The 19,310-nt window shown below is 39.3% G+C and overlaps 1 protein-coding gene across 1 annotated transcript in view; it reads right to left on the reverse strand.

The window, feature by feature from the left end:
- Positions 1-19,310, reverse strand: part of prkd1 (protein kinase D1) — an 84,683-nt gene that overhangs the window by 14,350 nt on the left and 51,023 nt on the right. The window contains exons 4-9 of the mRNA XM_007893409.2: positions 17,813-17,976; positions 6,843-6,866; positions 4,917-5,127; positions 3,733-3,810; positions 2,976-3,180; positions 119-242 (exon numbers count right to left, since the gene is read on the reverse strand). Coding sequence (XP_007891600.1) covers positions 119-242; positions 2,976-3,180; positions 3,733-3,810; positions 4,917-5,127; positions 6,843-6,866; positions 17,813-17,976 — 806 coding nt within the window. The remainder of the gene's footprint in view (positions 1-118; positions 243-2,975; positions 3,181-3,732; positions 3,811-4,916; positions 5,128-6,842; positions 6,867-17,812; positions 17,977-19,310) is intronic.

Here is a 19,310-nt window from a genome sequence, read left to right on the forward strand (position 1 = left end):
AGAATTAATAAAATACAGTAAATCGCACACAGCACAGGGTTTCTACTAATCATAGTTTGGCGTTAGACACGGAAGCTCATTACCCAGGGTCTGACAAGTTTTATAATATTGTTCTTACCAGTGTGTCTTTGCTCGTAAAGTGAACCATCCATCCCTCCTTTAGTACAGTGCTACTTCTCCTTTTTGTATGTTTAACAGACTGTACGACTCTCATCAAAGGAATGTTATTACTTGCAGAAGGGCTTGAAAAATAAATGCAAACGTCAAATAGTTTAGATGGTTTACAATTTTGAAATGTTTGTTGTGGGGCAAAAAGATATTCATTTGTGGAGTTGAGACAGCGTTCAAAAATGCACAATGGATTTGTTTTGACCTTTGTCATTGATATTTCAGTGAATTTAAACTAGTTGAGGAATATTCGATAAGAGTATAGTTGTTGCAAATTATGAAGAAAATGGACACATGATCAATATTCTACAAAACATATACCACGTGTCCTGGGACCATTAAATTCGTAAATTTAAGGTTCATAGAAGTGGTTGGGCAGAAGCTCTGACTATGCAATTAACATAAAATGTTGGAATGAGTAAGTTCCATGAGCCTTTCTACACATTTTTAATTCTATGGTCAAAAGATTACTTAAAGTGGTTATCCTGTATGTTATCCTATATGCTGGATTTATATTGATTGCATGTTGTTCATCTGAGTCACTGTGATTTTGGCAGCAATTTAACGCCAATCCTGTGGTATAAATATGATGGAGTGAGAGACGAGGGGGATTTCAGACAGTGCGAGTCATACCCTTCGGGATGGATTCAGGAGCTGTGCAATTTGTAAACCGCAGTATAAATAGGACAGGAGAGAAGAACATTCCCTCCCCTGTGGTTCAATTTCTTGGATTGTGTTTTGCACAATCTGGGAATTTAGAGCAGACTGTTTTGAATATTATTAGGAGACTGATAATACAACTGGAACTTAAATAACATTACAATAAAATAACACCTGACGAACATCCAAATCGGATGCTTTTTTTTTTCTGGTTCTGATTGATAACTGAAAATTCTAAACCCACTGCAGAACCAATATTTCTGAGAGTCCAGCAGCTGAACAGTCAGGGATCAGGACCTGAGAATGGGGGGGTGGGGGGATTGGGATGAGGAGGCAGAGAGGTAGGATGGCAGCTGAAGGCACAGTCGAAAAGGAGGCAAGGGTGGGAGCAAGGTGAAGGGATTGTGGGATGGAGTTCCAAAGGGTGGGGGCAGAGAAGCTGAAAGCCTGGCCACTGATGGTAGGGCGGGCAGGGCGGGAGACCTAGAGCAGGCACACTGGAGCCTACTGAATTGAGGGAATGGACAGGTTGATAGGGGGTTAGCAGGTCAGAGAGGTGGTGGGGGGGGGGGGGGGGAGGCCGTGGAGGGCCATGAAAGTGAGGATGAGGATTTTTAATTCTAACATCTGAGGGATGGGGAGCAGGGCGAGAGTGGGGGTAATGGGGTCACGGAGCCTTGTGTGGGAGAGGACACGAGCTGCAGAGTTCTGGATGATCTGCAAATTGTGGAGGGAAAAGTTGGGGAGGCCAACAAGGAAGGAATTTTCGTAGTCGAGCCTTGAAGTGACTAATTTGTGTATGAGGGTTTCAGCAGCCTGAGGGGTGAGGCATTGGCGGAGTCAAGCAATGTTGCACAGGTAGGGGAAGGCAGAGCGGTTCATGGCACGGATATCGGGGAGAAAGGACAGTTGAGGGTCGAACAAGACACCCAGGTTCCTGTTTGGCTTGGTGAGGTGGAGTGTGCATCCTTGAATGCTGATGCTGCCAGTGCCTGAGGTGTGGAGGCGATGGCGCAAGCCAATCAGAAGGGCCTCGGTCTTGCTGACATTCAGCAGCAGAAAGTTGGCTCTCATCCAGGACTTGATGTCTAACAGACATTCTATCAGGACAGCAGTTCTCATGGAATCAAGTGTGGAGGCAGAGAGATAGAGTTGGGTGTCCTCTGCGTACATGTGGAAGTTGACCCCATGTCTGCGGATGACATCACCAAGGTTGAAGAGAAGGTGATTGAGGGCAGAGTCCTGAGGAACACCGCATGAGGCTGCGTGAAACATCAGGAGGTGCTGAACCAAGGTGGATGCTATGGTGTGTTAATCACCTCATCCTTTCATGTCTGGGCCTGAAGTTTAATCCAGTGCAGACTAATGAGATGAGTATCTCTCTGCTGCCTGTTGGGCCAGAGATGAGTATGAGAAGAGAGGATCTGAACAAGGTTCTTAATGAGTTTGTGCCCAAAGCGCTAAACTGCTGTTAATTCTACCAAGGCTGCAGTCACAGACAATGGCTGCTGTGGGAATGGTGCAGCAGGTGAGGCTCTGGTAGTTATGTTGTCTTAGTGCTTGAGCAGAGGGAGCTTTATACTTCATCTGCCTCGTACCAAACGTGATCAGAGAGTGTTTGATACTGGAAATAAGGGAAAAAAGCAAGAAAGTGTTCCATTCACTAGCACAGAGATCACCCACCTGCAGAGTACATAATTATTAAAAGAATGGAGCTATTAAGTATGGAACACTTAGAAGTGGGTGTTTGAATTTCTTCTGAAGAATAGTTTCTAGGCTATATCTCTCAGTTCCTGCTGATAGATTGGAAAGAACTGTGCTAATTGAGACACAGGACAGAAAGCAGTTTGTCTGGTCTTAAATACAACAGTTTATGGAAATGCCTAGCTGAGATGTGACACACCAGTGTGTTGGAAAAAAATGAACAAAGTGGATTATAGTCTGGGACACTACCCTGAATGAGGAGTGCTATATAAATGTTGTTGTTGTTATGCACCTCATACACAGTCCTTTTTTGTGGCATGAATAATTTTTATGAATGAGAAACGTTTAGAAATGTTGTAAGGCCTCAATAGAACTCATGCGTGTTCACTGCCCTGAAATCCTTTATTGATCCAGTCCCATCAGTTGGAGTGCAGCAGACCAACCTTATCATTCGATTTGCCTCATCGTGTTCATGGTCATGATCAGGGTCCTGCATGTCCCCATTGTCACTGTGACTCCCTGGGATTGATGGGTCATGAGTCATTGAATCATCCATGTCATCAACAAGAGTGCTGTTTCTTTCACTGTCGTTGTCGTCGCTTCCTTCTTCCATGACCACATCAGACTCAGCACCAGGACTAAGCAAATCTACAAAAAAACGTTGCAAAATAAATCCCAATTTTGCAAATGGATGGAAATACTATGATTACACAGAATATCCAAGCACTGCTAAAGTTGAGCATATCCAGGTTGTATTTTGCCTTTATATAAATAAAAATGCACGTCACAAAGACAGCCAAAGAGCCTCCTTCCATGTTTGTATTTCAGGTCAAATTACTACCATACGTTTCAGTTCCATGTTTTATTCAAGGTTTAATTTGAACTGATTTTGAAATAATCTCCACTTGATGTATTGAATTGAATGATTGTCTTCACATTTGTTAATTGGAGATTGAAATCCATTTGTTTTATTGGTTAGTTCTGTCTGTTTGTATTATCATTCTGTTGGAATTGTAAATTGTGACAATTCTTAACATCTTAGTTACAAATGGAGACATCTTGCATTCTCTTCCACTTATCAAGCATTTGTTGTACAGTTAAACTGATGCACAATATTCAATGGTCCACCTGCATTATTCTATGAAAAAATCTCTGTATTCAGAATAAAACAAATATTAAAAATTCCTCATTCCAACTTGCCTCCATTGATAGCCACTTCACCAAGACAGTTGTTTGGCACTTTAGGAGCACAACGCTTATGACAGTTGAATTTACAATCTAACAAAAAAAATCAAAAACATTAGTTTGTAACAGTTGCAGGATGACACTTGTAGAATATTAATTTCTCCAATCAGTATGGGTACATTCCAATTTTTAAAATTGAAAATCAAACCTGCACCATTTAATTTCAATGAATGTTTAAGTTAAATATTAAGTTTAAAGAGGAAGTACCCTGCACTTATAGATAGCTAACTGATACACGTGCTTGTCAGCTAGCTCATGATGTGCAGCAAGTCCCCATCCTCAGGCGTTGGAGACATTGAGGTGTTTCCCCCAATAGAGGAGGGATGAGTTTTTTTTTAAAAAACTCCAGATGGAGTTAACTAAGAGTGTAGAACTAGATTTCCTCATAGCAGCTCCCTCAAAAGCAGAATTCACGTGAAAGCAGTTTTATCAGCTGGGAAATGAGGAGAAACAACTTACAAAAAGGAATAAAATACATTTCAATAAATAAATACCATAAGAAAGGAATTAGATGGGGGGGGTGTAGGATTGAAAACAGATTTACCATCTGAAAAATCATGCATTAAAATGGTTAAATGTGTTTGACAATTTCTCACTCACTCACTCAGTCTGTTTAGTACATGTGACATCTGCAGATGTATCACAAACCATAGATTACAGATTCTGCCTCAGTTAGTTCACCATAAACAATGTTTACTTTTCATGTTTTAAAAGAGAGACACATTAATCATTCCTGGTGTGTTTTAAAGGCAAGTCACAAATCGGGCTGCAACAGGGAAAAGCAAGGTGGTTATATGGTAAATAATGTTTTGAAAATAGTTTTGTTAATGTTTAAGTTCAATGGAATGTTTTAGACATGTTCAGAATTTTGGAGGACTCAGTGGGCTCTAAAACACAGTTCCAGAGTTAAAACTGTATCTGCTGCTGTTTAATATTCTAACAACTAAAGTAATTTTTCTGGTAAAACCAACGGGAATTAAGTTGAAGTGATGTGTTCATACTCAGGAAAGCTGCAGTGTTACATCAAGTAAGTAAATTCTAATAAAAGTATATAACTTCATTAACTTTCAGGGAAACGTTTACCATCGCTTTTTTATTATTTAAAGCAACTGTGCATGCATAGTGATTACAATACTCACCTTTGCACTGCAAACCCTGTCTAAAAAGCCCTTTCAGAAGCTTCTTACAGTACTGGCAAACAGTGGGACGAGTGTAGGAATGAATTACAAATGTGTGAGGCACTTTAACCTTGGAAAGTAAAATCTTATCCAGTTGAATGGGCCGACCAATGTACGATTGTGAGTTGGACCGTTTCTCTCTTCCAATGTAGGACTCGGACGGTGTCTTCTGCTGCAAGTGTACAATAAAAAAGAGACCCGTCAAATCCATTATTGTTTTCTTATAAAGATTGTACTTTTTTTTAAAAAAATGCTTTGATCAAATTCTAAATGGTTATGTCAAACATGAAGTTGGAGACGTGATGGAGGACTGTACATCAGACAAAAATTATTCCTCAGCAGGAGGATACAGTTATGTAACAGACAAGATAGTGGTCAGGACAATTCTTTGGCCTTTGCAGTGATCTAAAAAATTAACCTAAGGACAATACATGTTAGAGATCAGCATTTGGGGTTTCATTATCATTTGTCCTCCGCTCTTAAATTCACTATTGCACAGATTTCTATAGCTGTTAGGGTCACAGATAGATAGAAGAGATAGGAAGTAAAAACAGTCGACATAGACAATGTGGGTTGGGTAGAATGTGCTAAGAGGGAAGCTGAAAGAGACCTAACAATATGAGTTGACTCATTGCTCACTCATTGGGTGAGGCAACAATAAAAGAGGTAAAATAGGATGCTGGGCTATATTGCTATTGAGACCAAATTTATTTGAATAAATCTGGTAATTGATTGTATAGTGTAAAAATAAACATCAAGCAAAATGACAAGACCACGTCATATACAGAACGCTGAATAGTAAAAGCAATAACAGTTTGATCAAAACAGCAAATTGTTACAGCGCTGACTGCAGATATGGGACGTGACTTCTCAATTAATGAAATTGGTAGGATTTTTTGATTGCTTTTAATGTACTGTGTTCTTTGGAATTTTGCTTTGAATTCTAAAACATAAACTTTTCTTGTAGACAGTTACAACTGGTACAGCGAATGTACCCCACAAATTCTGAATGAATTGGTACGTTACCACAAGAGTAAACTGTGAATTAGTATGTTCACTTGTGTAATTTATGTTTCTTTAGCATAAATCGACTTATATATTCATTCCCTCCATCCTCTCCCCACAACAAACCGATTGAACAATCCATAATATGCTCTATGTAATATTTTGTAATGGGTTATTTCTATTTCTGTATCTCACTGGGCATTTTAAGTTCTCATACACATATGCCATACATCAATTATCCTATAGTCTCTCTTTATGGATCAGTAAGAAATTTATTCTCCCCACTCCTGTTTCTGAATCAGATAATCTTCCTCAAATCTCAGAAGCTAGGACTGTAATGTACTTTTTATAAAAAACAATTATCAATCCTGGGCCCTAAAAGGCTTAAAGTTGCTTGATGACAAATAAAAGGAATGTTTGGTAGAAGTACTTCAAGCTTGTATCTACACCGCTGTTAAGGGCATTCCAGTATGTTAGTCAAACACTTCCGGAGCGAAGTGAACAACTATTTCACATAGTTATTAAGTGTTATATTACCTTCATTTAATCACACTAAAATAAATTACACTCCCAAAAGTTAGTTTTTCAATTTTTTTTACAAAACTTGCACTGTAAACCCAACGCGAACCACAAACCACTGACTCAGGTTCTTTCCCATCAGAAGGGGACCCGATTATCTCACTCACAAATGTGTTCCTCATGAATTCTCTGGTCTCCTCACTCATAGAATAACCCGTGTTCAGTGGCTGTATGTTGAGTCTCTGCTATAATCTGTGACTGAGTTTTCCATATCTCCTTTGCTCAGCTTTCTTGCTGGAGGTAACTGAAGTTTTTCCTTTCTGTAAATATTAGTGTAGGTGGTAGTGATGGAATTGTACATACCTCAGGGTTGGAGCCAAAAGGAGACTGAAGCAAAGAGCAGAAAGTAAAACAAAAAAAGGAGTAAGAATACACAAAGAATGGACAGAATTGAGGCAAAGTTTTAGTATAAAGCTTTCAATACAGTGCTTACATTGGCAAAATGTTTTCTTGTAACACCTACTTTACTGAATTAAATTCATCAGTAATTAATGCCTACTCATATTGGTTACTTAGGTCAGGCTGTTGAATGGTAATAATTTGCATTCCAGCTTGTTTATTATGAACAATGAAGCTATTTTCTTATAACATCAACAACAACATTTATAAAGCACCCTACATGTAGGACAACATCCTGGAGACTCAACGTACTTTACAATAACTGGGTCAAATGCCAAGTAGTGGGAAGGTGGGAGGTGATTTATAGATGGGATGTCAAAGAGACGGGACTTAAAAACCAACAGAGAGCGATGGAAGGTTAGAGGGAGGGAGTTCCAGAGCTTAGGATGTGGAATCTGAACACTTAGCCATGAATGCCATGGGGAGGGCAGCAAGCCCAAGTTAACCGAGCAGAGGGGGCGAGCAGAAGAGTGGGATAGGAGAAGATCAGAGAGATGTGTTACTATCTAGTTTATTGGCAGTTTCCCAAAATATAAAACTTAGAAAATAAACAGCATCCACCAACCCCTCACCGCCCAGATTCTACTACTATTGTGGAGTCCTGTAGCTCAGGGGTTAGAGCACTCGCTTTGCAAGCGAGAGACCTAAGTTCAATTCCAGGCAGGGCGAAACCTTGGGCAAGTTTCCTTACTCCGCACGCCTAATAATAATCCCTCCAAAACCCAAAACAATAATAAATTGGTCATTTTCAATCTACGACTGTTTATGGGACATTGCTGCCGCGTTCGCCCACAAATATACAGTCAATTCACTTTACAGTATATTCTGTGAAGCGCTTTGGGACGTCCTCCCGACGTGAAAAGCGCTATATCAAATGCAAGGATTATTATTATTATTACAAGTTTAAAAATTGCTCTTTGCTGCAACAGAAATTTTGCATGTAATTCTATTATTAATGGTTACAATGGTCGGCTGAGGTGCTGCTTTTTAAACCTGTTGCTGGTTTGTCAATGTAATTAGTACTAGGATTGTGGCATTAAACAGCCTTGTGAGTTATTACTGGAGCTTTATCAATGGTTCGTTTGTAGGTTTGATTACAGGAATGTCTGTGCAGAAGACAGTTGATACATAAGCTCCTCAGAAATATATTACATAAGCCTTAGAGAACTATGTTTTCATTAGAAATTTTCTGCTGATATAATATACATTATATCATATATATATGATATATATATATAGCACATTATATCATTCCCATATTGATTCATTGATCATTGATACCATTCCCATATTGATTCATTTATCATTGATAATAATTCTGAGGATTGATTAGAAACTAATCCCAGATAACCTTGGTTATTGTGTTAAGGTCATGACCCAGGATTAAATCACATCCATGAATCAAGGACATGCCATTCAGGGGCAGACCAGTCATGCAAAGCACAGGTTGGGAGCTAGCATTGGATTTACAGTCATTGAACATTTATCTTCTCAGTTGGTCAATAAAGACTGAGGCAGCCACTTGGGCACATGTGTGTGTGTGTATGAATATAATGCCTTGATATGCTGCCTAACATAGTGAAAGCTACATTGTTGATGACCAGGCATTGTTTTGCTTGCTGATCAGTTAGGGAACTATTTGACTGCACTAATCTTTCAGTTCAATACAACTATGGAAATCATGTCCATTTTCTTACAACCAAATATCACAGACCTAAATAGAGTGAGCAAGTCATCCAATTTAATTGTTTTCGTGTGAGTAAAATAGCCTCGTTTGAAATATTAGGAATACTTGGTAGAATTTGAGAATGCTCGTTAAGGGGTTTGATATCATAAATGTTGACATGAAAGTACTTGAATTGAACACTATTTCTTTCAGTCATACTTTGCAATGGATTAATAAACGGGAGCTTTGGCACATAGGAAGAACATTTGAATCTATCCCAGTGTGATATGGAAGCTAGATCCGATCAGATTGAATTGGAAAAAAATATTTACTCTTGTTTCAGGTAAGTTCACATGTTTGGTCACACAAGTCAGGAAAATTTGATGTTTTTTAAGCTCGATGGAGAAAATGAGTTACGAATTGTAACAGTTTCTTTAAAAGTTCTCGAAACTGTTCTCAACCTACAGTTTTGTGTAAAGAGCACCATGCAAATATGAAAGACTAATAACTAATATGCAACAATCTTGAATTTGCACTGAATGTCGAAATGTTAATCAATATATAATACCTTAGTAATTAATGATAAATGTTCTACATCAGCTTCACAATTCTAAAAAGCACACTAGGATGTATTCATCCAGACTCACTGACTGGCAAGCAATAACAAAGTCTGGTTAGCGCCGTGTTCAGATAAACATGACTGTAATTTCCATTACTAGAATCCAAGTACGTTTCTCAGTAAATCAGTAACAGTTATGCATGCAACCACCTTCTAACAGCAGATGAATCACATGATCTGGCGACATGCCTCTTCTGGTCAGTGCAGTTTGTACTGCTTGTCTTGAAGGACGGCAGCCAGTTCCTGCAAGAGCAAGACCTGCCGAGTCTATTTACTTTACAAGCTGGAAACAAAATAATTCCAGTACGTAAAGTACTTACTGAGGGGATTCAAGGTAATATAGCCAAGTCAATGTTCAGATATACTCCAAGACATTTAAACTTTACTTCTCAAAGTTAGATGTCATTGGAAGTCATTCACTTTGATCATTATTTTGTACAATAATCTCCTCACAAGATCGGTTTGAATGAAGAAGGTCCTTTGGCCTGTCTGATTCCCATGCCTCTGGAATGCCCAACCTATCATTTCTCCCCCCCCCCCATCCCCATCACAACATCAAGCTGTTTTTTGAATAAGTCCACTGTCCTGGCCTAAAACACCTTTCCTGGTAACCTGTTCCAGTTATTGATTATCCTCTATGAACAAAAAAGCTTCCTGGTGTCTGAAATTGGCCTTCACAACTCTGAACCTATGTCCTTTTGTTCTAATGTCTTATCATAGAATCATAGAATCGTACAGCATAAAAAGAGGCCATTCGGCCCATCGAGTCTGTGCCGGCTCTTTGAAAGGAACAATGGAATGTCAATCCCACTCCCCAGCCCTTTCCCCATAACCCTGCAAACCCGTCCTCCTCAAATACCCATCCACTGCGTTTTTAAAAGTAGTTATCGAATCGGCCTCGACCACCCTTTCAGGCAATGTGTTCCAGATTCGAACAACTCGCTGCGTGAAAAATTTCTTCTCACCTCCCCTCTTCTTTCAGAAACTATTTTAAATCTGTGACCTCGAATCACTGACACACCCACCAGTAGAAACAGTTTTTCCCTTTCTAACCTATCAAATCCCCTCATGATTTTGAAGACCTCTATTAGGTCTCCTCGTAACCTTCTCTGCTCCAATGAGAATAATCCCAGCCTCTCTAGCCTTTCCTCATCATCAAGGTCCCTCATTCCTGGTGCCATCCTTATGAATCTCCTCTGCACCCTTTCCAATGCCTTAACATCCTTTCCTGTAGTGTGGTGCCCAGAACTTGGGCCTAACCAGTGTTTTATATAGGTTAATCATAACCTCCTGACTCTTGTACTCTATGCCCCTATTTATAAAACCTAGTATCCCATCGATTCGATTCGATGGGATAGTACCGATTCGATAACTACCCTTTTTACAGCTTTATCTACCTGTCCTGCCACCTTCAAGGATTCATTTACCTGAACCCCCAGGTCTCTCTGTTTCTTCACCCCCCCACCTTAAGATTGTATTATCTAGCCTATATTGGCTCCCCTCATTCTTTCTTCCAAAATCCATTACCTCGCATTTCTCCACATTGAAATTCATCTGCCCATTTTTACCATTCTGTCTATGTCTTCCTGCAGTTGGCTACTATCCTTCTCACTGTTTACTATCCTACCTAACTTTGTGTCATCCGCAAACTTGGAAATGGTACTTGCTATACCCAAGTCCATATCATTTGTATATATTAAGAAGAGCAGTGATCCCAATACCGATCCCTCGGAGACGCCACTGTACACTTCACTCTAGTCAGAAAAGCAACCGTTCACTACAACTCTCTGCTTTCTGTCTCCCAGCCAGTTTTGGATCCATGCCTCCACTGTCCCTTTTACACCATGGGCTTCTATTTTTCTTACAAGTCTTTTATGTGGCACTTTGTCCATATAAACTACATCAACTGCACTACCTTCATCCACCCTCTCCTTTACCTCATCGAAAAATCCTATTAGATTTGTTAGACAAGATATGCTTTTAATAAATCCGTGCTGGCTGTCCCTAGTTAACCCATATTCTTCTAAGTGAAAATTTATTCTGTCCCGGATTATAGTCTCCAGGAGTTTCCCCACTACTGGGACATTGCTGTGCGCAATTGGCTGCCGCGTTCGCCCACAAATATACAGTCAATTCACTTTACAGTGTGTTCTGTGAAGCGCTTTGGGACGTCCTCCTGACGTGAAAAGCGCTATATCAAATGCAAGGATTATTATTATTATTATTATTATTATTATTACTGATGTTAGGCTGACTGGCATGTAGTTTCCAGGTTTGTCCTTCTGCCCCTTTTTGTACAAGGGAGTAACGTTAGCCACTCTCCGGTCCTCTGACACCACCCCTGTGTCCAACGAAGATTGAAAAATTGTAGCCAAAGCCTCTGCTATTTGTACCCGTGCCTCCCACAGTAACCTTGGTTGCATCCCGTCCGGACCAGGCAACTTATCTACCTTGAGCCCAGTCAACCTTTTCAATACTTCCTCACTGTTTATACTTATCCTATTCATTTCCTCTGCCCTCTCTGATACTGCAGCATTTGGTGCATCCACTTATTTTGTGAAGACATGCAAAGTACTTATTCAGTACATCAGCCATGCCCTCTGCCTCCACAATAAGATTTCCGCCTTGGTCCTTAATTGGCTCCACCCTACCTTTGACTAACCTTTTTTTCTTGATACGTTTGTAAAATATTTTAAGATTCCCTTTAATGTAACCCGCTAACCTTTTTTCATATAATCTTTTTGCCCCTCATTTCCTTTTTCAGTTCTCTTCTGTACTTCCTATATTCTATTTGGTTGTCTTCTGTATGTTGAGCTTGACATTTGTTATACGTCTCCTTTTTCTGCTTCATTCTGGACACAATTACCTTCGTCATCCAGGGAGGTTTGGATGCCCTACTTTTCCCTTTTGTGGGAATGTATTTGTTCTGTCCCCGAGCTATCTCATCCTTGAAGACTTCCCACTGCTCTTTAGTTGTTTTACCTGCCAATCTTTCTTTCCAATCCACCTTGGCTAGGTCCCTTTTTAACTCACTGAAATTAGCTCTCTTCCAGTTGAGTATCTTCACCTTTGATTGTTCCTTGTCCTTTTCCATATGTACTCTGAATCTAATGATGTTGTGATCACTATTGCCTAGATGCTCTCCCACTGAAACCTGCTCCACTTGCCCTATTTCATTCCCCAGAACTAGATCCAGCACTGCTTCCTTCCTCGTTGGGCTGGAAACGTACTGATCAAGAAAATTGTCCTGTACACATTTTAGGAAACTTTCCCCCTCCTTGCCCTTTGCACTGTTGTTTTGCCAGTCTATGTTGGGATAATTAAAGTCCCCCATTATGATGACTCTATTGGACTTGCATCTGCCTGAGATTTGCTTGCAGATCTGCTCATCTATTTCCTTCCCACTATTTGGTGGGCTATAGTATACCCCTATCAGCGTAACAGCTCCTTTTTTGTTCCTTAACTCTAACCAGATAGATTCTGTCTTGGGGCCCTACAGCACCTCAATCCTTTCCACGGCTATAACCGTATCCTTGATTAATATTGCCACTCCCTCTCCTTTGTTTCCTTCCCTGTCCCTCCTAAATACATTAAAGCCAGGAATATTCAGCTCCCATTCCTATCCTTGTTTGAGCCAAATCTCTGTTACTGCTACTACATCATATCCCCCTCTGACCACTTGAGCCTGCAGCTCACCAATCATATTTGCTAAACTCTGTGCATTTAGGCACGTGCACTCCAAGACCGACTTCTGCACTCCCCACCCCCCCCGTTTTATTTCTCCATTTTCTTGCCTATTGTTTTTTTTCTTCTTGCATCCTAAAGTATTGATCTGGGTTTTCTTTTTCAATCCCATTTAAAATCTTGTACACCTCTATTAATTATATTCACCATGTAATGCCATCTGATATATAAGAGGTACATGTACAATAGATTATTGCAGAGAAGATTGGATAAAGGATTCATCTATGTTCACTGATGGCTTCTCTTCCCCCCACCCCCTCACCTTACTTAAGCAAAGACTGATGGAGCCAATTATTAGCACAATGATTCCTGCCCAAGCTCACTATGGTGCTTCCTGCTGTGTAATATCTAGGCCTGTATCCAAACCTCTATAGAAGATATATTATAGGCTTGTATGTGCACATCTTTTGTCCATCTGGTGGCATTGCATAATGTAGTCGATACATATAGTCACAGGAGGCTACTGTACACAACTATCACATGTGGAAGGAAATGAGACAAACGTTTCATGATCCAGAAAGAAGGAGCATTAATTTTCTTTGTGTCTTTAACCAACAGCTGTAATTAAAATCTGCAGTGCAGCAAAGATCATCGTTACCAAAAATGAGATGGGCTCTCTTAGTTGTATTCAGGCAGGGCGAAACCTTGGGCAAGTTTCTTTACTCCACAGGCCTAATAATAATCCCTCCAAAAACCAAAAACAATAATAAATTGGTCATTTTCAATCCACGACTGTTTGTGGGACATTGCTGTGCGCAATTGGCTGCCGCGTTCGCCCACAAATATACAGTCAATTCACTTTACAGTGTGTCCTGTGAAGCGCTTTGGGACATCCTCCCGACGTGAAAAGCGCTATATCAAATGCAAGGATTATTATTATTATTATTCCCTTCTTTGGAGCTGTCCAATTTTAAAAGCTGGCTTTTCATCCACAGGTTTTAAAACAAACTTCCTGATTGTGTAGAATAATGGCATTTTCAGGAAGGCGAGCAGAGGGTCAAAGGTTTATACCAGCTTCTTATATTTGTACAGTATTAGTTTGCATTTATTTATCCCACAGACATTTTTACAGGTTTTTAAAAGTGTTTTTTTCCAACAGCTGCTTTTATTTTGTTGTAAACACAAACCTCTTATGTCTAATCCCATGAGCTTTCCAATAGGAAGCATTAGACATTCAGTGCAAATTACAACCACACTTTTGAAGATTTAATTAAAGGATGCAGTCAGAAAATGTTAGTATTTCACTGCCTAAACAAATAGGCTTGTTCGTTAAGCATATACTCTCCAGTATCTGAAGACAAATCTTTCTAAAAAGACTATCAATATTGGTCATTTCATCAAGCATATACAGTATTACACTATAACATTATTTCCAATTTGTCTGCTACTCCTGTTGTATGATACAATTGTGCTGGATTTTTCTCAAACTCTGTTTCACCATTAACTTCTTCAAAATGTTCAGGCATTATCAAAAATTTACCAAATGCAAAGTGAATGTCTCACTGAAAAGATAATAACACGCATAAAATTAAATCAAAAGGGTTCTGACAGCCACAGTTTTAAATATTAGACTAGAAGAGGCCTTTTCAAGGATGGAAACATTGTACATTGCAAAAAAAAATTCTGGAAGTACTTCACTATGTTAAGTGGTCTAAGGGGTCGACATCTCCCCAATCGTATTATTCGTCCGTTAGGAAACCAGAACTGGCACTTGCATAGATGTAAGATTTAATTGCAGGGATCTAAATATAATTTAATAAGGCTGCTGTTGTTTACAGAAGAATTCATCCCTGATCCAAACACAGAATTCCAAAATAAATAAAACTGTTCTCTTGTGCTTTCTGGGATTTCTGTGCTGTACCCAAACAGTTAAATACAAAACCCTGACTCATAAGTTAAAATGTCATTTGTTCGCCAAGTTCAGTTACATGGAGCACAGTGATATATTCAGTCTGCTGGTAACTTTGGCCAATATAGAGCAGCAAACTGCAGACATCGACCACCTTAGTATAAAAAATGTTTTTGTTAAGAAAGAGTTTCCTGCCATTTTTCTTTCCATTAAGTTATTATTCACTTGGTGAACAGGCTATGGCATCAAGATTAGGGAAATGGCTGTTTTTATATCCTAAGGAGGCCATTTCTTAGCAACATTTGTCAGGATTCAAATGTAAGTAACAAACCAAATTCTCAAACATTTTAATAGGTTTCTCAGGGAAAGGGAAGGTGTACTGACTGTAAACTAGGTGGTGCTTTCCCATAAAGCTGTTTTAATGTCAAAATCACAAATTAGGCAAATGGGAGGGGTGCGGGACAAAATCCACAAGACTGGCCAATTTTATAGCCAAAGTAAAGCGGAACTCAATCCCAATAGTGAAGTCATTGCTTTAATTGTGTTACTCATTTTTGTACATGTTTTTCAGCTGTTAGCTCTAGTCAACTGCTCCACATTCACTCAGACCACCTTGGTTGCCATGAGTTATTTTTCCCATTACTAAAGCATAATGGTGAATTGCATCACTGTTGATTGACTGAAAAAACAAGATGCATCTTTTTACCATATCACCATCTGCATTCATGTAACAAATCTCTTCTCATGAGCCAGTCACTGGTCGGAGGAAGCTGCATACTAAGGGTCGAAACGCGTGATCATTCCAAAAGGGATGGGAAGTGCTAATTGCAACCTTCACTTTGCTGTCTAATTTGCGACATTGGCAAAAGATTTCAGGAAGCCTCTCGAGGGGAGAAAAAAGGTCCGAGCGACAACATATCAGCTCTGGCCGTAGGGAGACACTGCTCTTCTTTTAGGACCTTGGCAGCTTTCAGAAATCCCAGTTAGCTAATTTATGAATATTACAAACTAGACCTCAATATGTGAAGAGAATATTAACAGTTGTGGGTTAAATTTGGTTTCTTGTTAATTACTCTCATTTAATTAAGCACATTGACCAGAGAAATCAGGAACTGGTGAAAACATCAACAGCAATTAGAGATAAACACAAGGTACAGTACCTCCACTTGTAATTTACAGCAGTATATCCCTGCAGTGTTAATTTACATCTCCTTCCTGGTCTCACTCTGCCTTTATCTCCCTAGGTTGTTTTGCATATTGGCCCACTTGTTGCCCCTTTTAGATAAAGGATATTGCAAGTCTCGGCATGAAACAATATTTCAACAATGATTGGTTCACACCACATTAAGTGGAAAGTATTTGAGTTTTAAACAAGAAATGATTCAAAAAGCGTAAACGGGATTGCTTTGGATTTGTGTTTGTTTGGGGAGTTAAATGATATTTTCACATTTGATTGATTCTCAGATTCCACTTGAACTGTTCACGTTATTGGCTTTATTTTCGTGCAGTTTTGAATGGAAGAGAGGGATGACAGCTGTGTAATACATGGACACACAGTTCACCTCACAATTGTTGAAAAGTCCCATGAGAAGAAATATCACGGTCCTCCTTAATCCACATTTCACAGCAGGGTATCTCCTCAATAGTAGAAGATTTTGCTCATATGCAATATACTGATATTGCAACATCCTAACTCAGAAAATCAGGGGATTTCATGGTTAGTTCATGCATAGATTCACCATGGAATCTTGCAGTACGGACAGTTTCAAAACTATCTCTCAGTATTGAATACAATTTTTTGGTCAGCTGGTGTCTGACACATGCGGAAACCCATCACCATGCTTAAGAGTATCCAAACCAAGCTAAAATGTTCATGCATCCCACCTAGACATGGAAATCCCAAAGATTGATTGTTGGAATGGAATGCACACACTCATCCTGCTTCCCCCCAGTTCCCCCTTTATCATGTCTTCGAGACGTCTCAAAGCGCTTCACAGAATATACTGCAAAGTCAATTGACTGTATATTTTGCGGCAGCCAGTTGCCCATAGCAGGTCCCACAAACAATCGTGGATTGAGTGACCATATTATTATTATTTTAAGGGAATATTACACCCGAAAAAGTTATGATTTGCTTCCTAATATTTTCAGAATGAAAAACTGCACAAAGATATTGCATGTGGTCCAAAGGGGTTGGAAAAATTTCCACAGTTGAATTTTAATACCACATACAAAGCAACAGAGAAATGCTTCAGAGCTGTGGAAGTTTAGGCCAATCCTCAAACTCATTAATGTAGCATGCAGAACAAGTATTTGCAAGGCATTTTTACACCAGGAAACAAACAACTATACACACACACTTCAGTTTTACAGTTGATGGTCAAGTATAGAACATCTACATGCAAAATAAAACAGTTGAGCTCTTCCAAAGGGGAAAGTCAAAGGCTTGTAAAGTAACTTCATTTATTTTTCTCTGTCCTTTATGAAAGCAAATGTAAGTTGAAGTAAATGTTTGTTTAGATGTGGAAGGCCAATGGTCTCAATACTGGTTAAGAGTTGAAAAAATATTTAAAAAAGGAAAAAAAGGATTTCTTGATCATCAGAAAATCTTATGAGGTTGAATCCTGTTTATATTTTTAGCACAAAGGCTTTAACAGCACTAAAGGGGAGAGGTTGGACTTCCTGCCTTTAGGTTATCACTGGTTCTTGTTGTGTTTAACACCAAGCAGCTGTTGAGAATAATGCCTGAAGTAGTTTTCCTAACTGAAATATTGTTCATCATAAAATGTCATATGCTGTCATAGTGTGAGATTTAGTGTGGAGCATAAATCTACAGATGGTAATAATTCTATATCACAACTCCCTGCAGTTAAGTATAGTTTGAAGAAACACCTAACTGGGTCTCTAGCCTGGATACACTATTTACTGAATCGTATCTGTGAAGAGTGTGGAGTTGTATTTTAATAGGGATTTTAGGGTTCTAAAACCCGACCTACCAGTAGCAACACTTCATCTGAGGGGCTTGATGATGGATCATTCGACACAGATCGTGAGGTGCTTAACCCCGTCAGGGAAACATTTGAAAGGCGTCTTTTCCGCACACCACTGCAGTTGTTTGGGATTTTGAAAGCACATCTCTTGTGGTAGTTGAAGCCACATCCTGCAAGCATTTGAAAGTAAAAGATACATTCTGTAAGTTATAGAGACACAGAATCTTAATACAAATTTGTTGTTCTTGCCTCCCTTTGGGAAAATGATTGGCTGCCAAAGGATCTTCCTTGTAAAATGTGACAGTCATAATATTCCCATGATACAAGAGTCACAGTTACTGGTTTTGCTTGAATTCATAGTGTTTAAAATACAGCTTTTGGCAACATATTCGCAGAGTTATTACGCATATTTTAGGCACTTGCATACAAACTGAAGAAAACTACCCTGTGAAGTATAGTCCAATCCACCATATCATTATACAGTAGTGAGAATGTGTTGTCAGAGGTTTAGGGGTTCACACCCTATATCAGAACTTTGAGCTCAGTCCAGGCTGACTCCAATGCAATGCTGGTAAGTGCTGTATTGTCAGAGGTGCTGTACTTCAGGTGAAATGTTAAACCGAGGTCCCGTCTGCCTGTTCATGTGGATGTTAAAAATTCCATGGGGCAATGCGAAAAGAGAAGTGAATTTCTCCCAATTTCCTGTCTAATAACCCCCAAGTAGAAAAAAAATGGTTGTTTACTTCCTGGTTTACGGGGCATTTCTGTGTGAAAATTGGCTGCCACAATTACTTACATAATAGTCACTGCACTTTACAGAAAACTCAAGTATTTTGAGATGTTTTAATGTGATAAAGTGCTATATCAAATGCAAGGATTATTAATGATGAAAACTGACTGGAACAATGTCTGTAATGATGAATCCCACTGGGTGACAGTTTTGCAGGATTTCATTTTTAGCAATATTGCTAATGTTAAGATAATACTGTAATTAGACGTAGGGGAGGGGGTAGAGTTTAAGCAGTGCTAAATATCTGCCACTAGATGCTGATAGCGTGCTGTGCAGCTCCTGCCACTATTCATTAACTCTCAAGCCTAAAAATGGGATTGTTCTACAGAAATGAAGACTTTTGTATTGTGGATAGCACATTGAGTCCCATCCCAAGCTTTGCTTAAATAATGAAGGATGGTATCGTGTATTGTAATTGAGTGTAGATGCTCTGATTGAAGGATGAGACAAGCAGGGCAAGTCGTTTAATCCAAATGGCTGTATTCAATTCCCTAGTGCAATTTACAAAGTGAAATAAGAGAGGAAGTAGGTTTCTTTATGATTGTGTTCCCTGGCCAACACCTGAAAATAGTCAATTGGACTGCTGAGACGAAATGGTTTAATGTTGATCCTAATGTGTGTTGGGAGCATTTTCTGAGAGTGAACTAGGTCAACCACAAAAAACCAAGTGGTCAGTGAAATTGATGTGTTTCTTAAAAAAAAACTTGATTACAG

The sequence above is a fragment of the Callorhinchus milii genome, unplaced genomic scaffold (genome assembly GCF_018977255.1).
Source record: "Callorhinchus milii isolate IMCB2004 unplaced genomic scaffold, IMCB_Cmil_1.0 Scaffold9, whole genome shotgun sequence".
Lineage (NCBI taxonomy): Eukaryota > Metazoa > Chordata > Chondrichthyes > Chimaeriformes > Callorhinchidae > Callorhinchus > Callorhinchus milii.